Source organism: Palaemon carinicauda, chromosome 8 (genome assembly GCF_036898095.1).
Source record: "Palaemon carinicauda isolate YSFRI2023 chromosome 8, ASM3689809v2, whole genome shotgun sequence".
Classification (NCBI taxonomy): domain Eukaryota; kingdom Metazoa; phylum Arthropoda; class Malacostraca; order Decapoda; family Palaemonidae; genus Palaemon; species Palaemon carinicauda.
This window is the reverse complement of record NC_090732.1, coordinates 144,055,543-144,076,778: the sequence shown is the minus strand read 5'-3', so window position 1 is coordinate 144,076,778 and position 21,236 is coordinate 144,055,543. Positions and strand designations below refer to the sequence as shown.

The 21,236-nt window shown below is 42.7% G+C and overlaps 1 protein-coding gene across 1 annotated transcript in view; it reads left to right on the top strand.

Moving 5' to 3' along the window:
* The first annotated feature begins 5,558 nt into the window (after positions 1-5,558).
* The window catches only part of LOC137645018 (rab-like protein 2A), a 102,405-nt gene continuing 86,727 nt past the window's right edge, over positions 5,559-21,236 (top strand). The window contains exon 1 of the mRNA XM_068377885.1: positions 5,559-6,068. Coding sequence (XP_068233986.1) covers positions 5,707-6,068 — 362 coding nt within the window. The 5' untranslated portion in view covers positions 5,559-5,706. The remainder of the gene's footprint in view (positions 6,069-21,236) is intronic.

The window sequence follows — 21,236 nt, the reverse complement described above, 5'->3', positions numbered from 1 at the left end:
TACGGCTGACATACAGTGCAATTAGGTACACTTATTGCCTTATAGGATTGTCACACAAGTTCAAACTTTATTAACTACAGACTGAGTAATGCAATTTATCAAAATTTGTAATGAAAAATAAACAAAAATTATATACTATGTATAAATTTTGTAAATATTATTATACTAGCAGCCCCGAAATTACAATGTCGAGTAACAATTATGGTTTCAGAAATTTCAAGAGAGAGAGAGAGAGAGAGAGAGAGAGAGAGAGAGAGAGAGAGAGAGAGAGAGAGAGAGAGAGAGAGAGAGAGAGAGAGAGAGAGAGAGAGAGAGAGAGAGAGTCTATGCGTCGTTTGTGATGCCAATGCACTAGATCTAGCGCATTTCACGCTAAGTTGGCAACACTGGTCTGACTACTGAAACTAACCCGATACTTTCCGCCTTTCAAATTGAGAATAAAATGTATTAGTAGCACTTCGTAAATTAATTCAAGAGAATACGAACTATAAGTAATAATTCGTAAATCAATTTAAATAACCTTATGCATTAGAAATAAAAACTTATGTGTTTGCTTCTTTCTCTTAAAACAGCTAATCAAATGATTTATTAATTTTATTGTGATGTCTGTTATAAGTAGTTTTTTTTAATATATATTTGTCTTTTAACATAAAAAAACAGAAGCCGGAGACCGTATTGTTATTATTACTAACTATATAGTAAGGTGCTACAACATTAGCTGGAACATAGATATTATTATTATTATTATTATTATTATTATTATTATTATTATTATTATTATTATTATTATTATTATTATTATTATTATTATTACAAGCTTAGATATAACCAAAGTTGGAAAAGCAAGATACTGTAAGCCAAAGGGAAAAATAGCCCAGTGAAGTAAGAAAACAAAGAAATAAGTAAACTACAAGAGAAGTAAAAAAAACAATCAAGATTGTGGTGAAAAAAAAAAAAGATGGATAAAGTGGACTATATACTTAATGTTGTTACTGACTATAAAGCCGCTACAAAAGTCTTTTCGTAACAACTACCACTGCTCCTTTTACGGCTTCTAAGGAATAACGGGAGATTTCTCTCCCCCAATAAACCATTAATTAGTATAACCGATATTCAATAGTACTACAGTCATATAACTCCCAACAATAGGACTACACCCCAAGTCCTTTCATCTACTGAGAAGTCCCTACTGACATGAACTCAGTTCATAAGTTTCAAAAAGATACGAGACAAGTTTCTCTCTCTCTCTCTCTCTCTCTCCTCTCTCTCTCTCTCTCTCTCTCTCTCTCTCTCTCTCTCTCTCTCTCTCTCTCTCTCTCTCTCTCTCTCTTCACGGGTAGATTTCCCGACGAGGACCGCAGTTGTAGTCTCGTTTTCTATAAGTTGCACAAACTTCTTAGTATGAACATCTTGTTGTTAAGTAAGTATCAGATCAATTCTTAATCACCAACTTTGTATTAAAACAAGGACATAACACAATGGAGGATGTCGAAACGTACACACACAACCACCACGACACCCAATAACAGATCAGCTCAAAGTATGAGCCTGAGGCCCTGAGCAAAAAGCTGTCTTCTTCGCTTGCTTAAATTGTCCAGCAATGTCTTCTTCGTCATGCATTCAGATTTTATACGAGGAAAGGAGACAAGTTATACAATTATAAAGTATATAAGACTGCCAACAAGATTTACATTAACTAAAAAAAAAACACACACACAAAAACAAACTCAAAACACACAGTATGCAATTTTAAACACGTTCTTTTTTAAATGTAATTAGCTGGTTGGTGGTGTGTGACAAATATGATCATGGGTAGTGTCACGACCCTGCATCTATGGAGGAGCGCGAACTAGGTGAATCATAGGGCGAACACTGCCCTCGTTGTCTTCTAACCTTTGACCTCAACTAGTGGATTCTCTGGCGAGATGTAAACAAGTTAGTAACACCTTCATCTACTACCACACGCTGTACAACACATTCGCTAGAAGTACATAAAAGAATCTTATTATTAAAACTGAAACATCTATTAACATTTTGTAAGCATATTTTGCGGTGATTGACCATACGTAAAATGCGACATCCTAAAAACATAGTCATGCATGAAACAAACAATAACGTAAGAGTGTCATTCTCTTGTAAGATGTGGTTCTTTAACTCTTATCATAATATGCAACAAATAACATATTTCTACAAAATACGAAGACATGCAAATTTCGGTTTCATGAATAAAGACACAAATGCAATAACATAATTCCTGTTTGCCAATTACCGACAAACGATAATTTTCTCAATAACAAATCTATCAATAACCTGTATGAACACGCAAAATGTTATGTTAAATCGTTGTGAGAGGAATTTCTCACAGAGATATAATATTTTAAGACCAGTGACAACATTAAATTAGATCTTTCATATATAAACTATGAAAAATAAATATCTGCTGTATGAGTGGGAAAAACAGGGTGATAAAAGTCCTAGGGCTCCAACAGGGAAATAGCACAGTGATGCAAGGAAATGACTTGAAATAAGGGAACAAATAAACTAGATAATTTTATGAGAAGTAATGTATAAAATGTATAAAATATGAAGGGCAGGAACAATCAGGGTGACCAGATTTTGACAATTGAAGTAAGAGACACATAAATCAGGGGCATAGGAGCTCTTTTCCGTTGGGGGAGTTTTAATTAACCTAAAAGTTTAAAGGTCACTCGATCATGAATGACAGAAGCAAGGGACAGTGACATTGCCCTAGCAAGCAAGACATTACTTTAGAGACTGGTCACATACACATAAGATCAGCGCCCAAAGGAGGCCCAGGCAGATAACAGATAGCAGATAGACCTATCCCCCACCCCCAATACTCCCATCCTTAGCTCACAAGGATGGTGATGCTGCAGCGGCCTAAGGAGCTAACGAGTTTGAGCGAGACTCGAATCCTAGTTTGGCGATCACCATCATCACCAATTAGGATTTTACCAATGCCACCACCAAGATGGAATAATATCTTATTCCATCTTGGGCACCACAAAGTAGCTAAAGTTTGAATTGACATTGCCGAAACTATTGAAGAAAAAAACAAAGTGATGAAAAAAATAAGTTTTAAAAATGAAATAGCCCACAGCATCATATTAGAGAAATCGATCTGGATATGGCAATCCTTATAATGAAGGCAAGATTAAATATGCTCAAACTAAAAGCAAATTTAAAGGAAAAAATACTCAAACGATGTGCGTGTCCTATGCAAAGATGAAGATCCAACAGAACATTTATATTCATGCTCAAAATTAGGACAGTTAATGAAACAAGACATAAGCAAAATCAGAGTAGGGATTTGGTTGTATAGACTACATAAGAGGGGGAATGCATATGAAAGAAGAATTAAAAAGAGAAAAAAAAGTTCCAACCAACCAAAATAGGTTCCCAAACCTGATTATAGCAACGTGTTATCCCACCTGAATGGGCTAAAAGTAGAGGTTAAGCATTTAATGAGTAATTTAGTTCTGATACCAGTAAGATAAACCTGATTATAATGATATGTATAAATTTAGAAGCTTTGCACCTATCTATTTTGTAATAGAGTGTCTGGGAATTTATTTTACATAGTGAGCAGTTAGGAACTTAGACGCAATATCATGACATCTAACAGCAGAAAAAAAATCATACTTTTGGAAGATTTTTATACGACTTATTACAATTTTACTAGTATACGGTGACTATCATAAGACCGAAAGGCCTACTTGGTTAATTTGCCAAAAACATACTGATGATGTTGATCCTTGCTATAAACTCAATCGCAATATCGGTCAAGTTGGGGCTATTAGTTTTTTTAAGCCTACTATGCTTTTACTTTTGATTTGGTATATCTATCATTCATTCTTCAGTTCCAATTTCATCTTTAGATTATTAGCGGCTTCTATACTTTTAATTTAATTTAATTTGTAGTTTACAGAAGACAATTATCTAATGTTTAATTGATACTTGATAATACTCCACTAGTCATAAAAATCAATGTTTCTAAAATGTTTTTCTATTAGTAATATATATATATATATATATATATATATATATATATATATATATATATATATATATATATATATATATATATACATATATATACATATATATATATATATATATATATATATATATATATATATATATATATATATATATATATATATATATATATATATATACTAATAGAAAATTATTTTAGAAACTTTGATTCATATATATATATATATATATATATATATATATATATATATATATATATATATATATATATATACTAGTAGAAAATTATTTTAGAAACTTTGATTCATATATATATATATATATATATATATATATATATATATATATATATATATATATATATATATATATATATAGTTTTACTTATAGAAAAGCATTTTAGAAACCTTGATTTTTATGACTAATGCAGTATTATCAAGTATCAATTAAATAGTAGTTAATTGGCAAGGATCGGTAACAAGATATCAGCTGACCTAGAGTATGCTAATGACGCTGTCCTTATTAGCAGAACACCACAGAACTTGCAAAGCTTGCTTACCAGAATGCATAAAATATCACATGAGATTAGGCTCAAGAAAATAGAAGAAACACAGAGATGATGAGAACGGAATATGCATTGGAGGATGAAATATCGTTGAAAGGAGAAACTGTTAATCAGGTTGAATACTTTAAAGATTTAGGAACTATGATCTCTAATATAGTATCTTCATAATTTGAGTTTCATGAAAGATTGGAAAAAGCTAAGAAGACAACGGCTAGGTTAAGTAAATTAAATTCGCCTGAAATTACATATAAAAATCAGGCTATATATCAGTTTAGTGAGATTGTTACTATTATGATCACTATCTCTTCTGCTTTTTCCTTCATATTATATGTCAGTATATGGCCATTATTTTGTTTATTACTAACCCACAATCCACATGTCTACATAGATTTACCATATCTATTAGTATTCTTATGTATAAGTTTCGTCTCTATATTTTTGCTATTATCAGACTAACGTCTGTAAAGAGTAGGGATAAATCTTTATTATTATTATTATTATTATTATTATTATTATTATTATTATTATTATTATTATTATTATTATTATTATTATTATCGTCGTCGTCGTTGTTGTTGTTGTTATCGTAGATAAACATATGTGGCAACGTGCACATTGATTAATTATTGTAATTTATAATTCTAAGAAAATAATTACCTAAAAAAGGTAACATAAATGTTATATAGTATTATAGCAATTTTTTTCTATGTCAGGACTCTTTTGTTTTCTGCAGAAAATAGCATCTGCACTATAATATGTAATTATGAAACGTATGGAACTATACCATATGCACACAATTCTTGCATTTGCACAGATGACAGAGTTTAATTCTGTATAAAAACTGGAGAAGTGAAATCAAGGAGGAGGAAGTATATAACAACACATTTTCGTCAATGATATTATTCAGAGCAAGGACAAACACATTGGGCTTGAATATATAAAAAAAAAAAAAAAAAACAGACACCGAGATGGAAATATAAGCGGTTATTCTGTGATGTAGAAGAAAATGCCAACCATGTTATATTGTCCACAGTGTAGTGATATAAGAATAAAAACAATTAAGCTCGAACAACCATACGAAGAAGATAGTGCACAAACAGTAGGAAAATTCATCTTTTGTGATGAAAATAAGAAAAGTATACTACAACAAAACTAATGAAAATAAGGAACACACAAAACTAAAAGACACAGAGGCGCCGTTGCAAAGGCAAAGCCTCAACGTGAATCTGATCTCATCTGACATACCATTGTCGCAAAACTTGAAAGGTATCAAAAGCAAAGTTAACCCCCAAAGAATACGACTGGTTGGCAAAAGTCATACTACATTTCGTAATAAAACAACATTTAGAATGTCTGAAGAAGTTCATAATGAAACTGATGCCCAAGGAGAGTCGACAAATTTGGATTACGACGAAAAGACGAAGAAAGGCGAACTTTGCGTTAAAGTGATTTGCCTTGGGGATAGTGCTGTAGGGAAATCCAAGTAAGTTTGGTTACTTCAAGTTATTTTGAGGTCAATACATACGCAACCAAATTGATATATGTATACTGCTTCATCAGACCAACTTGTTCTAGTCTGGCCTCCTGGCTAGTACAGTGGTAACATGTTCGCCTAGCATTCGCATAGCGGCAGATCGATCCCAGCTCGGGACCGTGAGATTAAGCTGTCTACTGGGGAGGCCACTGCTGTGCTTGGGCACCACAGTGGGTGGTTGGGCCTGCCCGGCTGACGTTCTAGCGAGCATCTATGATGTAACTGGAACTGAAGCCAGACACCTTTAACCTCTAACCTTTATTTTAACTATAATTTTACACACATCACTCTTTTCAATGTTTTTAAAGTTAAATTTAATTGCAATTTACACAATTTGAGTCCATTATTAGACATTGAAGATACAGATCAGAAATTATTTTCTTACTAATGTTGAAGAATGGATTACATTTAAGCATCAAATATGTCAAAACAAGCTGAGAATCATTTTGAAAAAAAATATTTTTCTATATATATTCCTAAATTTGTAGAGTTATGGAAGTTTTAGTGGTTTTGTAGGTGTTCAATAAATAAGTAAAAACAACCAAACCAAACCTAACCTATTCTAAGCATATCTTCAACTTAACATACTGTTTCTCAAACCTATTATACTGTAGCCTAGCTATATAAGAAATTACATGATGTACCAAACGTGCTATAGATTACTCTGGAAATGTACTATAGATTTCTTATGATTTGAATGCACAGCAACTTTATATCTGTAGCCTATACTAACATGAATGACCTAAATAAACTGGTTTTCACAAGAATTAAAAATAATTTTTCCTTAAGAATTTTCCATGGGTACTCTCCATTTGGGCTATCTCAGTTAGCTGATCAATTAGGTTGGTCAGGGCACCAGCCACCCATTTAGGTACTACTGCTAGAGAGTTCTTGGGTCCATTGACTGGATCCTTCTTTTTAGTTATTCTTTGCCTATACATACATGGAATATCCGGGCCTATTCTTTATACATTCTCCTCTCTCCTCATACACCTGACAATACTTCTTTGCTCCAGGAGTTAACTACTGCAGCGTAATTGTTCAGTGATTACTTTCCTCTTGGTAAAGGTAGAAAAGACTCTTTAGCTATGGTAAGAAGCCCTTCTAGGTGAAGGACACTCCAAAATTAAGCCATTGTTCTCTAGTCTTGGGTACTTCCATAGCCTCTGTACCGTGGTCTTCCAATGTCTTGTATTAGAGTTCTCTTACTTGAGGGTACACTTGGGCACACTATTCTATCTTATTTCTCCTCTTATTTTTTTTGAAGTTTTTATAGTTTATATATGAAAGATCTAATTTGATGTTGTTACTGTTCTTAAGATATTTTATTTTGATTGTTCATTACTCCTCTCGTAGTTTATTTCTTTGTTTCCTTTCCTCACTTGGCTATTTTTGCCTATTGGAGCCCTTGGGCTTATAGCATCTTGCTTTGCCAACTAGGGTTGTAGATTAGCTTGTGATGGTGATAATGATAAGTGTAGCAAATCCCCCATCCCGGTGTGTTAAGATAGCTTGGTCACACTGTCTATTACCTAGACAAAACAATTTTCTCACCATGAGAAGTACAGCAATTCTGATTCACAGGTACATATACTGTTATTCAGATCTAAATATCCTACAAGCTTAAAGTCAGTAAGCTTGCAGTGTTTAAGTTATTAAAGTGATTTAGAAGAGAGGAAGATGATGAAGCAAACTATATACAAAGATGCTTTGGTTCCAACTCTCAATACAAACCTTTCCGCTCTTTATAGGGAAGCTGGTAACTAGCCATAATACTTTAAGTGAGGTATAATCACCCACTGCGAGTTAGCAGGAGTAGACAGGCCACCAGGCTCACACACTCATCTGTGATATATCATCACTTTTGCTTTTGGCTTGGAGTAGTGTAGACATGTCTCTTTCTCCCGTTAACAACTGGCTTTTACTTTTGTTCTTTCAAGGAGTGTTTGGGTTTCAGGGATCTCATATTGCTGGTTTGTCTCGTCCGTGAAGGATGCCAATGCAGCACCTTCAGGTTTGCTATTGAGACAGATCTCCATTCCCTTGTCCTACTTGCAGGACTCTCCTTGTAATGAGTGTCAGGAGCAGCCATCCTCCCAGTGGGTGAGGTTTGGTAGATGACGGAGGGAGAAGTCTAAAGGGATTCTTCTCCGGCGGGGTTTTCCTCAACAGTGAAGAAGTCCCGACTTTTTTTTCACTGTCGGCTTGATCCCTCCACTCTGACTCTGCTCATTCGTTCTCCTCGATAGCACGGTCGAGTAAGAGTGATGACCGTTTGACCTCCGGACAGCCCTTAGGTGCATACAATGTCTTTACGCTAAAACTCCTGCCTTCCTTGAGGCTTTAGGGTCGCCCCTCTAAGGAAGGGATTTTTTCAAGAGTACTACAGGAGGCACAGCGGGAGTACATTTTTGCCTCTTTAAGGAATGACCACAGTCGTCCTTTCCGAGACTCTGGAGGTAATGCACCAACAGTTTCTCGTGCCCTCAGTTGCAGCTCTCTCTGCATCTGCTCCCTTCGTTCCTACAGTTGCATCTGGTACTCCTCGGAGTTACCAGTGAGGGTTTTCTATCCCGTGCATCTTATTGCTAAAGTACGAGGATTTCCCAGAAGCTGCTCAAAGGAAAGCAGTTTCAACTAGTGCTCCTCAGAGTTATCAGTTGAGGTTTATCTTTCTCATGCCTCCTAATGCTGTAGTACGAGGGTAACCCAGAAGCTGCTTGAACAAGAACATTTTAAATATTTAACTTAGCCGGTGAATATATAGCTGCAACTCTGTTGCTCGACAGACAACTCTACGGAAAAACTTGCCAGCGATCGCTACACAGGTTGCAGGTGTGCCCAACAGCGCCATCTGTCGACCAGATACCCAGCTCTTATGTAAACAAAGACTCAATTTTCTCTCTGTCGACGTGTCGACAAGACATACTTTACTCGCTGTTGCTAAACTGGAGATTTCACATCTATTTGGTGAAGTACTATATTCTAGTTTTGAGCTTTCGCTGTGCAGGGTTTTTCTTCAAATAAATCTTGAACTCGTTTTGGATAGATTTAATTATGGTGACAAAGAGAGTATGGACTTTCTTTCACTTTTAAATGGCCGACCCTTCCCTTAGACGGAAGTGTGTTTAGGCTTTTAGTAATTATCTTATCACGTTATAAATTATTTATGGATTTTCCTCTATATATTTTATATCTCTCCGCCTTTATTAGGCCTCTTCGATTAACTTTCCATTTATTATAAACATATAAAAATAAATTTTAATGTTTTGTTATATGCGACCTTTCCTGAGAGTAGGCGGTCCTAACTTGGAAACCGAAGTTAATCAACGTTGAGCCCTTTATATCGTAAATAGCTTTTAAAGAGCTAAGGATTTAAAACTTTTTAAATGTAATATTTTATGAAAGATTTTCTTTGATAGTCTTCGTACTGTTTTCAAAGATGAACTAACGTTTAGTTTATTTATGCTACGCAGTTGTTGACGTTCAGGACGTTCAACATGCGTTCTATCGTTACGATAGAGAGAGAGTGTATCACGGTTTCACTTTGCAGTAAGAGTAAATCGATTCTGACGTTTTGTTCATTCTTTCTTAGCTTAAATGTTTTAAATTCTATTTTAAAGGAACTTTTTATTTGAAAAACCTTTCAGTTTTTTCCTTTAGTCAAATAACATGTTTTTTTGACGAGATATTATTGGGCTCTTCTCTTAGGTGCGAAATCAAGAGAAAGAGAGAGAGAGATAGAGACGGAGGTAGAGAGAGGAGAGAAAACGTTCCGTTCAAGCGGGTAACGTTGTTCTCGTGTTACTCTCGTCCCTAGTCTCTGTACGGGGAGGAAGGATAAAACGTTTTTAGTTTTTTATTCTCCTCCCCAGGCTTTGTGCGGTGAGAGATTGAAAACGTAGTTTATATGAACTAGTGTTTAGTCTCTTTCCCAGCCACTGAATTTTTTATCTTAAAATATGTTTTCTGTTTTTTGCTGGTATTAATGAGCTTGCATTATACGACTGATTTCGCAATTACTACCTTTTAATGAAGGGTAGAATTGCGTGTTTCAGGTAGAAATCAGTAGAAGTTTCGATTTCAGTGAAATAAGTGCAAAACAGAAAATCGAAGTGATAAAGTGATATGCGCAAAGTGTTACAGTGTTGCGTCCGAGGGTTCGTCTGTTCGTGCCTGTCGTTCACCTAGTCTGGGACCTCTTGCATGCTCCCAAGCCCAGGGGAGAAGTAATGTCGAACGACTTATGGGTTCGAGAGGCCTTGATCAACGAACAGACGTTTCCCTCTATGGTATCGGGTGTATCTTACCAAGATCTCCCCTACCATAAGACGAGAGAGACGTTTTTTCTCCTCGTCATCCGAAGGCTTTTCGCATAAGAAACCTGTCACAAGGTTTTGAAGCCCTTAAGCGAAAGTCAGTCCTTTCAGGACAGGTCCAGCGTCCTGGTTACAGCCATTAGGACAGCTCTGACCCTATGCAGTCATCGGATAACTGCTCGCCGCCTAACAAAAGCGTAACACAGACTCCGAGAGTCTTTTTTGTTGGCAAAGTGTTGCGGTCACAGACGTTACCCTCGTCTCTTACCACAACCATTTCCGTTGATCCTTAATGGGTTGTATGGCAAGACATGCAGAATATGCTTGCCTCCCTTATGGAAGACTATTCTGCCGATTAGTCCGTTGAGTCTAGCCGTTTATCTCATCGATATCCTGGCTTTCAGCCAACCTAACGTTCCTTTGTGCTTACTGTTGACGTTGGCGTAGCTACGTCACGTCAGTCAGGTTGTTTAGAACCACACTCGATGCGGTCTCGTGTGGTTTTTCAGCCGCATTTGGACGTTAGGCCACTTGCTGATGCTCCTGTTGACGTTCAAGACATTCACTAACAATCGGAGTTGACTTGTTTTGACGCTGTGCGTCAACCTCCGCATTCTAGAGTTGTTTTGACTGCTCAGTCTAGGCAGTCAAAGCAGTCTCGAGTGGACGCTGTGTGTCCTCACGCACCTGTTGTGGTTGACAGTTCAGTTGTTGACAGTTCACAGACTGTCAAGCAGTTACATGACGTTGCGTTCTGGTCCGCTACTAATGCACCAGTGAGTGTGGACTCTGCTTGTAAAGCATTGCCACCACGGTAGGTCTCTCCCTTGCTTGAGACTCAGCTTTTATCGGACAAGGTTCCTGTAGATGAGGAAGTTGCTGTTCCCCCTCCTACTGATATTCCCTTGAGGACTCTGTCAGATGGAGAGGAGCCTAAAGCTGCTTAGCCCCCTATGGACTTTAATTAAATCATGATGATTTTTTTTAAGGATCTTTGTCCGGATCTTTTTGTAACTGCTGCTCCTCGTTCGCCCAAACGTCAGAGCTTACACTAGGCCTAGCTACTTCGAAGCCGTTGTTTTTAAGCTAGTGCTCTCTCGCTCTCCTAGAGAGCTTTACGTTGGCTAGGCGACTGGTTTTTCACCAGGAGGAGTTTGGGGGATACAGCCTTTGCTTTCCCCTCTTTTAAACTGGCTTATAGAGCGAGAGTCTGATATGACACGAGAGAAGTTCTCGGCTTGGGAGTTCATGCCTCTGCCCAGATAGACTTCTCAATTCTCGTAGACTCTCCCTGGCGCCTGGCTAGGAGACGCTCCAAGTTTTTTACAGGTCAACTTCACAGCTGTTTTCGAGCCTTTGAAGTTTTGCTGTACAATTATGTCATGCATAAACAAGGCTTTCAGGGATGGTAAGCGGTACCGCCTCAGTCGCTAACCCCGTCTGTTGCCGCACCTGCTCCCGTAGACCCTAAATGGGCTTTGCTGCAAGACATGCAGTCCAAGCTTGCGTCCTTGATAGAGGACTTTAATGCGGAGAAGGTTGCTACCGAACCTTCTGGCCAACAACCTTCCAACCGGTCGGTTGTGCGCCCTGTTGACGCTGAGGTAACCTACTCGCGTCTGCCAGTTGAGGTGGTTCCTCCACCGATGCGACCCAGTGTGTGTTGCCAGCCGCACGTTGACGTTAAGCGACGCTCGGAGGTGGTTGTTGACGTTCAGGACGTTCAACAACCAGCAGAGGTGACTTGTGACGCAGTGCGTCAACTTCAGCAACCCGGTAGGGTGTTGACTGCACAACCCAGACGGTCTAGACAGTCTCGGGTTGACGCTGTGCTTCCTCGCGCACCCATGGTTGTTGACAGTTCACAGACTGTGCAGCAGTTCCATGATGTTGCGTCCGGCTCCGTCACGCATGCACTGCGACCGGACTCAGCGAGCCAGACGTTGCCCACTCCGTTGCCGTTTCCTCATCAGTTTTCGGATGAGGAACCCTCTGATGAGGACGTTGCTAAACAACAAGACGATCAGCCCCCAGAATAGATCAAGCCCTGCTATCCATCCAGAAGATGCTGAAGAAGGAACGCTGCTCAGTCAGGCTAGGATGAGTCTGGTAGGGACGCTGTCATCCGTGGAACAATTTGTGTCACTAGGAAGACTACACCTCCGTCCTCTTCAATACCATCTAGCTTTTCACTGGAAAAAGGACAAGACGCTAGAAGCGGTCTCGATCCCGGTTTCCGAAAAGATAAAGTCTTGTCTGACTTGGTGGAAGGACAATATCAACCTAAGAGAGGGTCTTCCCCTGGCTGTTCAGACTCCCAACCACGTTCTCTTCTCGGACGCATCGGACGTGGGCTGGGGCGCGACACTAGACGGTCGGGAATGCTCAGGACTGTGGAACTCGAGTCAGAGGAGCATGCATATCAACTGCAAGGAGCTGTTGGCAGTACATCTGGCCTTGAAAAGCTTCAAGTCTCTCCTTCGAGGCAAAGTGGTGGAAGTTAACTCGGACAACACCACGGCCTTGGCGTACATCTCCAAACAAGGAGGTACCCACTCACTGACGTTGTACGAGATCGCACGGGACCTGCTCATCTGGTCAAAAGGTCAAGACATCTCCCTAGTAACGAGGTTCATCCAAGGCGACTTGAACGTCATAGCAGATTGTGTCAGTCGGAAAGGGCAAGTAATTCCAACCGAATGGACCCTCCACAAGGATGTGTGCAAGAGACTTTGGGCCACTTGGGGTAAACCATCCATAGATCTCTTTGCAACCTCGCTGACCAAGAGGCTTCCAATCTATTGCTCTCCAGTCCCGGACCCAGCAGCAATACATATAGATGCTTTCCTCCTAGAGTGGTCACATCTGGATCTCTACGCATTCCCACCGTTCAAGATTGTCAACAAGGTACTGCAGAAGTTCGCCTCTCACGAAGGGACAAGGTTGACGTTAGTTGCTTCCCTCTGGCCCGCGAGAAAATGGTTCACCGAGATACTTCGATGGTTAGTAGACGTTCCCAGTAGTCTTCCTCTGAGGGTAGACCTTCTACGTCAGCCACACGTAAAGAAGGTACTCCAAAGCCTCCACGCTCTTCGTCTGACTGCCTTCAGACTATCGAAAGACTCTCGAGAGCTAGAGGCTTTTCGAAGGAAGCAGCCAGTGCGATTGCTAGAGCAAGGAGAGCGTCTTCCATTAGAGTTTACCAATCGAAGTGGGAAGTCTTCCGAGACTGGTGCAAGTCAGTTTCTGTATCCTCGACCAGTACCTCTGTAGCTCAAATAGCTGTTTTTCTCTTATACCTGAGAAAAGGACGATCCCTTTCAGCTCCCACTATCAAGGGCTACAGAAGCATGTTGGCATCGGTCTTCCGGCATAGAGGCTTAGATCTTTCCAAACATAAAGATCTGCAAGACCTCCTTAAGTCTTTTGAGACCACCAAGGAGCGTCGTTTGGCTACCCCTGGGTGGAATTTAGACGTGGTACTAAGATTCTTCATGTCAGACAGGTTGGAGCCGTTACAATCAGCCTCCCTGAAAGATCTCACTCTTAAGACTCTTTTCCTGGTATGCTTAGCCTCGGCTAAAAGAGTCAGTGAGATTCATGCCTTCAGCAAGAACATCGGATTTTCGTCAGAAAAAGCCACTTGTTCGCTGCAACTTGGTTTTCTAGCCAAAAATGAGCTACCTTCTCGGCCTTGGCCTAAATCTTTCGATATCCCCAGCTTATCGGAGATCGTAGGCAATGAACTAGAAAGAGTCTTATGCCCTGTTAGAGCTCTTAAGTTCTACTTAGCTCGTACTAAACCTTTACGAGGCCAATCTGAAGCTTTATGGTGTTCAGTTAAGAAACCATCCTAGCCTATGTCAAAGAATGCTTGGTCAGACTTTATCAGATTGTTAATACGAGAAGCTCATTCACATCTGAGTGAGGAAGACCGAACTTTGCTTAAGGTGAAGACGCACGAAGTTATAGCTGTAACAACTTCCGTGGCCTTTAAGCAAAATAGATCTCTGCAAAGTATAATGGACGCAACCTATTGGAGAAGCAAGTCAGTGTTCGCGTCATTTTACTTGAAAGTTGTCCAGTCTCTTTACAAGAACTGCTACACACTGGGACCATTCGTAGCAGCGAGTGCAGTAGTGGGTGAGGGCTCAACCACTACTATTCCCTAATTCCTTATCCTTTTAATCTGTCTCTTGAAATGTTTTTTTTTTTTTATGGGTTGTCCGGAAGGCTAAGAAGCCTTTCGCATCCTGGTTGATTTGGCGGGTGGTCAAAGTCATTTCTTGAGAGCGCCTAGATTAGGGGTTTGATGAGGTCCTGTTGTGTGGGTTGCAACCCTTGATACTTCAGCTCCTAGGGGTCGATCAGCATCCTAAGAGGATCGCGAGGCTCCGTAAGGAAGACGTACTTAAAAGGCAGAGTAATTGTTCAAGTCGACTTCCTTACCAGGTACCTATTTATTTTGTTTTTGTTATTTAGATAACTTCTAAAATGAAATAAAAAACTCTTAGCTCATAAAATGTAAACATATATTACTGGTCTCTACCCACCATCCTGGGTGTGAATCAGCTATATATTCACCGGCTAAGTTAAATATTTAAAAATGATATTTTGATTATAAAATAAATTTTTGAATATACTTACCCGGTGAATATAAATTAAATGACCCTCCCTTCCTCCCCAATAGAGACGCAGTGGGACGAGGAGAAAATTGAGTCTTTGTTTACATAAGAGCTGGGTATCTGGTCGACAGATGGCGCTGTTGGGCACACCCGCAACCTGTGTAGCGATCGCTGGCGAGTTTTCCGTAGAGTTGTCTGTCGAGCAACAGAGTTGCAGCTATATATTCACCGGGTAAGTATATTCAAAAATTTATTTTATAATCAAAATATCATGTTTCTTAAAGTTACCAGTCAAGGTTTTTCTCTCTTGTGCCTCCTAGTGCTGCAGTACAAGGGTATCCCAGAATCTGCCTGTACGAGGGCAGCTTCAACCCGTACTCCTTGGAGTTACCAGTCAGTGTTTTTCGTTGTGTATCCTAATGCGGGGGCACAAGGGTAACCCATAAAATGACTTAGGTTAGTCTTCTAAGCTCACTGATTATATGAACTGCCCTCAGACAGAGTACTGAGGGGCCCTTAGTGTTTAAAGCACTGAGCATCTCCGCCTGGTTCAGAATGCCTCTCTCATCCATAAACAAGGTCCTCCTCACCTGTGGAGTTCCCCCCGTAGGGATTTGGAACAAATGCTCGATTCATGAGGCCTTATTCTAGCTCCTCGGAGCACCTAGATGGTGATGCCTGAGTCTTGTGAGTCATAACCCTTTTTTGTTAGCTGACAAAGCATGTGCATTTCTGGGCGGCATGCCCCTTTGTAGAGTTGTCAGTTAGGTATATTATATTCCAGGTAAGAGGAATTTTCTAGCAGACATTTTCAGTGGTCAGGGGCAGGTTGTAAGGTCGGAGGGGTCCATACATCATTGGGCAGTTGAGAGGCTTTCGGCTATGTGGGGTTCGCCACGCGGCTACTTATATGCTCCTCATTACATACCCAACACCCAAGGGATCACCTGAACTTGTATGCCTTTCCTCCTTTTAAATTGATCCGTCGGCTAATCAACTGAGTGTTGATTGTGCCAGATGGCCACATGACAAGGTTTGGTATTTAGCTGTAGTCAAAGTCTTGAGAGAACTATCCCAGTGGCCCACATATGTCAGCCACACCTTCCGACATACCACTTATCTTACTGACAAATGTCTCTACAGTACAAACTTTCCCTTAACTTTATCATTAACTTGACTCTTAGACAGATGGGCATTCAAACTAAACATAATCCTTAACACTATATTTCTTACAACCTAATTAACAATAGAGACAAAATATGCTTGTTCCATAACTGGAATACAAACCACGCTATTTAATAGGGGTATTACTTTCGGCGTAGCTGAAATGACGAGTCATTAATTTTTAACGAGGGTTTACTACCTACACCGCTAGTTAGCGGGGGTAGGGGAGGGTAGCTTGCTACCCCCCCTCTCACACACCTGTGCTTGAGCTCACTTTGCCCGCGGCTCGGATGGTGGTCGGACGTGTCCGCTCTTATCCTCGCCGTCATTTGGCAGCCATTTAATTGATTTTGTCTTTTCTTTTTCTAGTTCTGTATATGTGAAGTTGGCCTCTGCGATCATGCGCACCTGCCCTGGGTTTCCCGACGGCCCCTGTGGAACATTCATGTCGGCGGTCAAGACTGATCCTCACGCCCTTTGTCCTTCTTGTAGGGGCCAACGGTGTAATAGCAACAACAAGTGTAGTGAGTGTAGGGAGTGGTCTATCTCCCAGTGGGAGAGGTTTTCGCGACAACGGAAGAAGAAGTCCAAACGGGATATTTCTCCTTCAAAGGTTGCTTCGAAAGGAGAAAAACCCAAGGCCTCTTCTTCTGTTGCCAAAACCTCCTCCGAAGCGCCCACTCGGTCGGTCTGTTTCGAGAGACCGTCAAGTGGTAGCGTAGACCGATGTATTGTTTACCAACCTCGGGACTCTAGAGATGACATTGCTTCCCCTAGCGAAGCAGCTCCACCTCTCCCCCCTGGGGAGGATATGTCACTAACCTCACTTTTCGCCCTCCAAGGAGGTTTTGCTTAACTACATCCGATTGGGTGCCGCTGTCAAGCATTTGTCGTCACCGTCAGAGGTTGATCCTCTGTCTCTTGTCGATGTTGTGGTGTCAGAGGTATCCAATGCGGTATTACCCATCACCTCTTCCACTCCAAACTCTACGGTAGCTGACGGCTTAGTTTCTTCCATTCCTGTTCAACCTTCGAGGGAGAAACTAAGTCCATCGTCAGTCTCTCCTGTTAGTGTTTCTCTCCCTCGGGGGAGTTCACTTACAGAGACTCCTCTTTGGAGGACTGCATAAGGTCAGTTTGCTGATCAAACGGCCCCCAGAGGGCGCATTCGTCGGAAGGCTCGCCTTTCTCTTCGCCTTAGAGGCCTTCCTTCACCTGTGGTGAGGAGGCGCCTCTTTGGTTCAACATCTTCGATGCAGTCCCCCGCAGAGGAGCCTCTAGACCAATCATCCATCACTGCTCCTGCATTGGTCCTGGACCTCTCTGTAGATCGTTCACGATCTCCTTCGTTGGAAGGTCGTCCTTTTAAAGGACACGTCGACCTTCCACCCAACAGACCTGCCGTCTCCATTTCTATCCACCTAAGCACGCTGTTGCACGCCAACAACATACACACCCACGAGACCTGGCGATCGCTCTTTAGTAGCTCGTCAGGCCCCATCACTACGCGCAGATTTTCACCATAACCCTAACACAGGGCATCAAGAGCGTACGCGCATACGCTCCAACAGGAGCATAGTTCCATCACACGCTATGCGCGCCCACGTTCTTTTGCGCGCCAGGTCTTGCCTGCGTGCCCTATGCAAACTGCGCGCCATCAACCTCCTGCGCAATGGCGCTCTCCTGCTCGCCAGTGCTCCCCTACGTGCCAGCGCTCTCCTGCTCGCCAGCACTCCCCTACGCGCCAGTGCGCTCCTGCGCGCCACCTTTCTCCTGCCTGCGCGCATACGCGCCCAACATCTGACTCTCCTGCGTGCCATGCTGTGCACTATCCTATGCGCCAGGTAAAACCTGCCCGCCAACTGTCAACGGATAGCAGGACTTTCGGGAAGTCAGCAATGATGCCTTCTCCCACGCGCCAACCAGTACCAACAAGCCTGCGCTCACCTGCGCGCCAGCCTTCTCCCGCACGCATCCAGAAGGATACGCGCTGGCGCCCTGCGCACACGCAGCCATCCTCTCCAAGGGATGCGCACCAACATTCCCTCGCGCGCCCCACATGATTCCACTGCATGCCCGCGCGCTAGAGAACTTTCTCCTGCATGCGCGCGCCCTACGGCCGCCACAGATGCGCTTGAGCACTCTCCCGCGCGCCTGCGCACTCAACGGAATAATCCTGCGCCCCCGCACGCGCCACCAGTCTCCTTCGCGCGAGCCCCGATATTCTCCCTCGCTCGAGCGCCATTATTCTCCCCCGCTCGAGCGCCATTATTCTCCCCCGCTCGAGCGCCATTATTCTCCCTCGCGCGAGCGTCAATATCTTCCCGCGCGTGAGCGTCAATATCCTCCCGCGCGCGACACTACTGAACGACGTACGGCAAGATCGCCATTGCCTCATTCCCCTCCCCGCAAGCGCATACCACCACGCATTGTGGGGAACGGGAAACTTCCAGAGGGGTCCAGGATCCCAAAGCTATCACAGGCAAACCCACCAATGGTAGTGACTCCTCCCAGGGATCCTTCAATCCCTTTCCCTTCAAAGGGTATGTCTGACAGTGCGTCTGTCAGCCAACAGCCCTGGTTCGGTGCCCTGATCAGAGCTGTCGCTCAGGCTTTCAAGCCCGTCCTCTCTGAATTGGGACACAGAACCATGGCTTCTTCTACCCCTTTGAAGAGAAAGAGAGGAGCTCCAGACGCGGTGAATTCCCTGAGGGCGAAACTGACTCCACGCAGACCTTCGAGGCAGGTTCCTTCTTTTCCTCAGGCTGCCTCTCCTTCCTTTTCGGACGAAGATTTCCCGTCCCGAAGGGAATCATGCGAAGAGAGACTTTCCCCCATCACACTAATGGGGGAAACCTCTCTTCGCGCCGAGGTGTCTACTAAGTCGGGGATTGAAAGGAACATGCCGCCCTCGTCAATGTTGGAGTCTTTTATACTTCCCAGGAAGGAATCTAAGGACTCCAAAACATTGCCGAAGTCCTCTACTAGGACTAGGATGGAGCCAGCTAGCCATTCAGGGAATGTCCGCGACTCTCCCCAAGAAGAGCCTTCGTGGATAGTAGGAGAACGCTGCAAGTCCTACAGCAGGAGGAGACCAGCAAGAGTCAGAACATGCGTTTTGGCAAGTTCTGACTTTAATGAAGGCTCTTAACTGGTTTCCCGACCCAGAGATCCCTTCTCGAGAGGGCAAAGACACAGTCTTGGACCATCTCTTTGGTACTCAGAATCCCTCCAAAACCAGTGCAGCCCTGGCCTGGTCTCAGGGGGTCAAGAGTACCAGGGATAAGATCTCACATCAGCTCTCCGAGATGTCCTCCTCCAACCTTTCTGGTGCCACCAACAAGCTCCTCCCACCTCCTAGTGTACAGCAGAGGATGTACTACGAGATCCTGGAGGAGCCTTGTTTAGCTCTTCCTCTGCACCACTCGCTGGAAGAGCTAACCAGGGGAGTCCCTCTTGAAAGACTCTCCAACCGGCAGGTCTCATTCTTGGCAGCCGAGATCCTCAACCAGGAGAAAGTTGCGAAGTGTGCTATGCAAGCTCGATATCTGGTTGGGGACCTTAGGTATCCTGATATGTGCTGAGGACTTCTCCAAAGAACGTACCAGGAAAGCTATGGAAACCTTCCTTCTCTCAGGTACTCGCACGATCGAGTTTCTGGCCCATCAAGTCTCGAACTTGTGGGCAAATACCATCCTGAAACGTCGGGATGCAGTAGCTGAGAGATTCCATCAGAAGGTCCCAAGCGCCGAGATCAATAGGCTCAGACATTTTCCCTAGAGGGATCCGTCTTATTCAAGCCTAAGGATGTGGAACATGCCGCTGAGAGGTGGAGGAAGTCTCATCAAGACTCCCTCCTTCATAAGGCTTTAACATCCAAGCCCTGTAAGCCTCCAGCACCACAGCAGTCCCCTCCAGTCAAGACCACCACGACGACAACAGCAGCAAAGACCTGGGTGTCTAAGCCCTTTCCTGTTAAAGAAAGGAAAGGCAAAAAGCCCTCCAGGGGAAGCAAGAATCCTAGAGGGAGCAGCCGAGGCCGCAAACGCTAGGATAGGCAGTCCCCTTGCATTTCCACCAGTAGGGGGGATGCCTACAAAGTTGCTCAAACAGGTGGAAGCAACTCAGGGCTGATTCCTGGACAATCTCCGTGATAAGTCTAGGATATCGCGTCCCGTTCATAACATCTCTACCTCCCCTGACGACGAATCCCGTGTCATTAAACTCCCTTGCCATGGGATCGGCAAGGGGGCAAACCCTTCGGGCAGAATTCCAGACCCTGTTGAAGAAGGGCGCTCTCTAAGAGGTCCTCGACGGATCCCCAGGCTTCTTCAGTTGACTCTTTTTTGTAAAGAAGGCGTTTTGAGGCTGGAGACCAGTCATCGACCTTTCAGCTCTAAACAAGTTTGTCAAACAAACTCCGTTCAGCATGGAGATGGCGGATGCTGTCAGGCTACCAGTAAGACCGCAAGACTTCATGTGCACACTGGACCTAAAGGACACGTACTTCCAGATCCCAGTCCATCCGTCTTCAAGGAAGTACTTAAGATTCAGCCTAGACAACAGAAAATACCAGTTTAAGGTGCTGTGCTTCGGTCTTTCCACAGCACCACAAGTTTTCACCAGAGTGTTCACCCTAGTATCATCTTGGGCACACAGGATTGGCATCCGTCTCCTCCGTTATCTGGACGACTGGTTAATCCTAGCAGACTCTGTGTCAACCCTTCTTCAACACCGAGACAAACTTCTGAGACTTTGCCAAGATCTTGGGATCATGGTAAATCTCGAGAAGTCCTCACTGCTTCCCACTTAAAGACTGGTATACTTAGGCATGATTATATTACCACTCTCCACAAAGCCTTCCCATCTGACGACAGGATAGCAAGGCTGAGGAAGGTCGCAAGACCTTTTCTCAGATGAGAAGAACTTCCAGCCCAATCGTGGTTACGTCTCCTCGGTCACCTTTCATCGCTGGCCTGTCTAGTTCCCAATGATCGCCTCAGGATGAG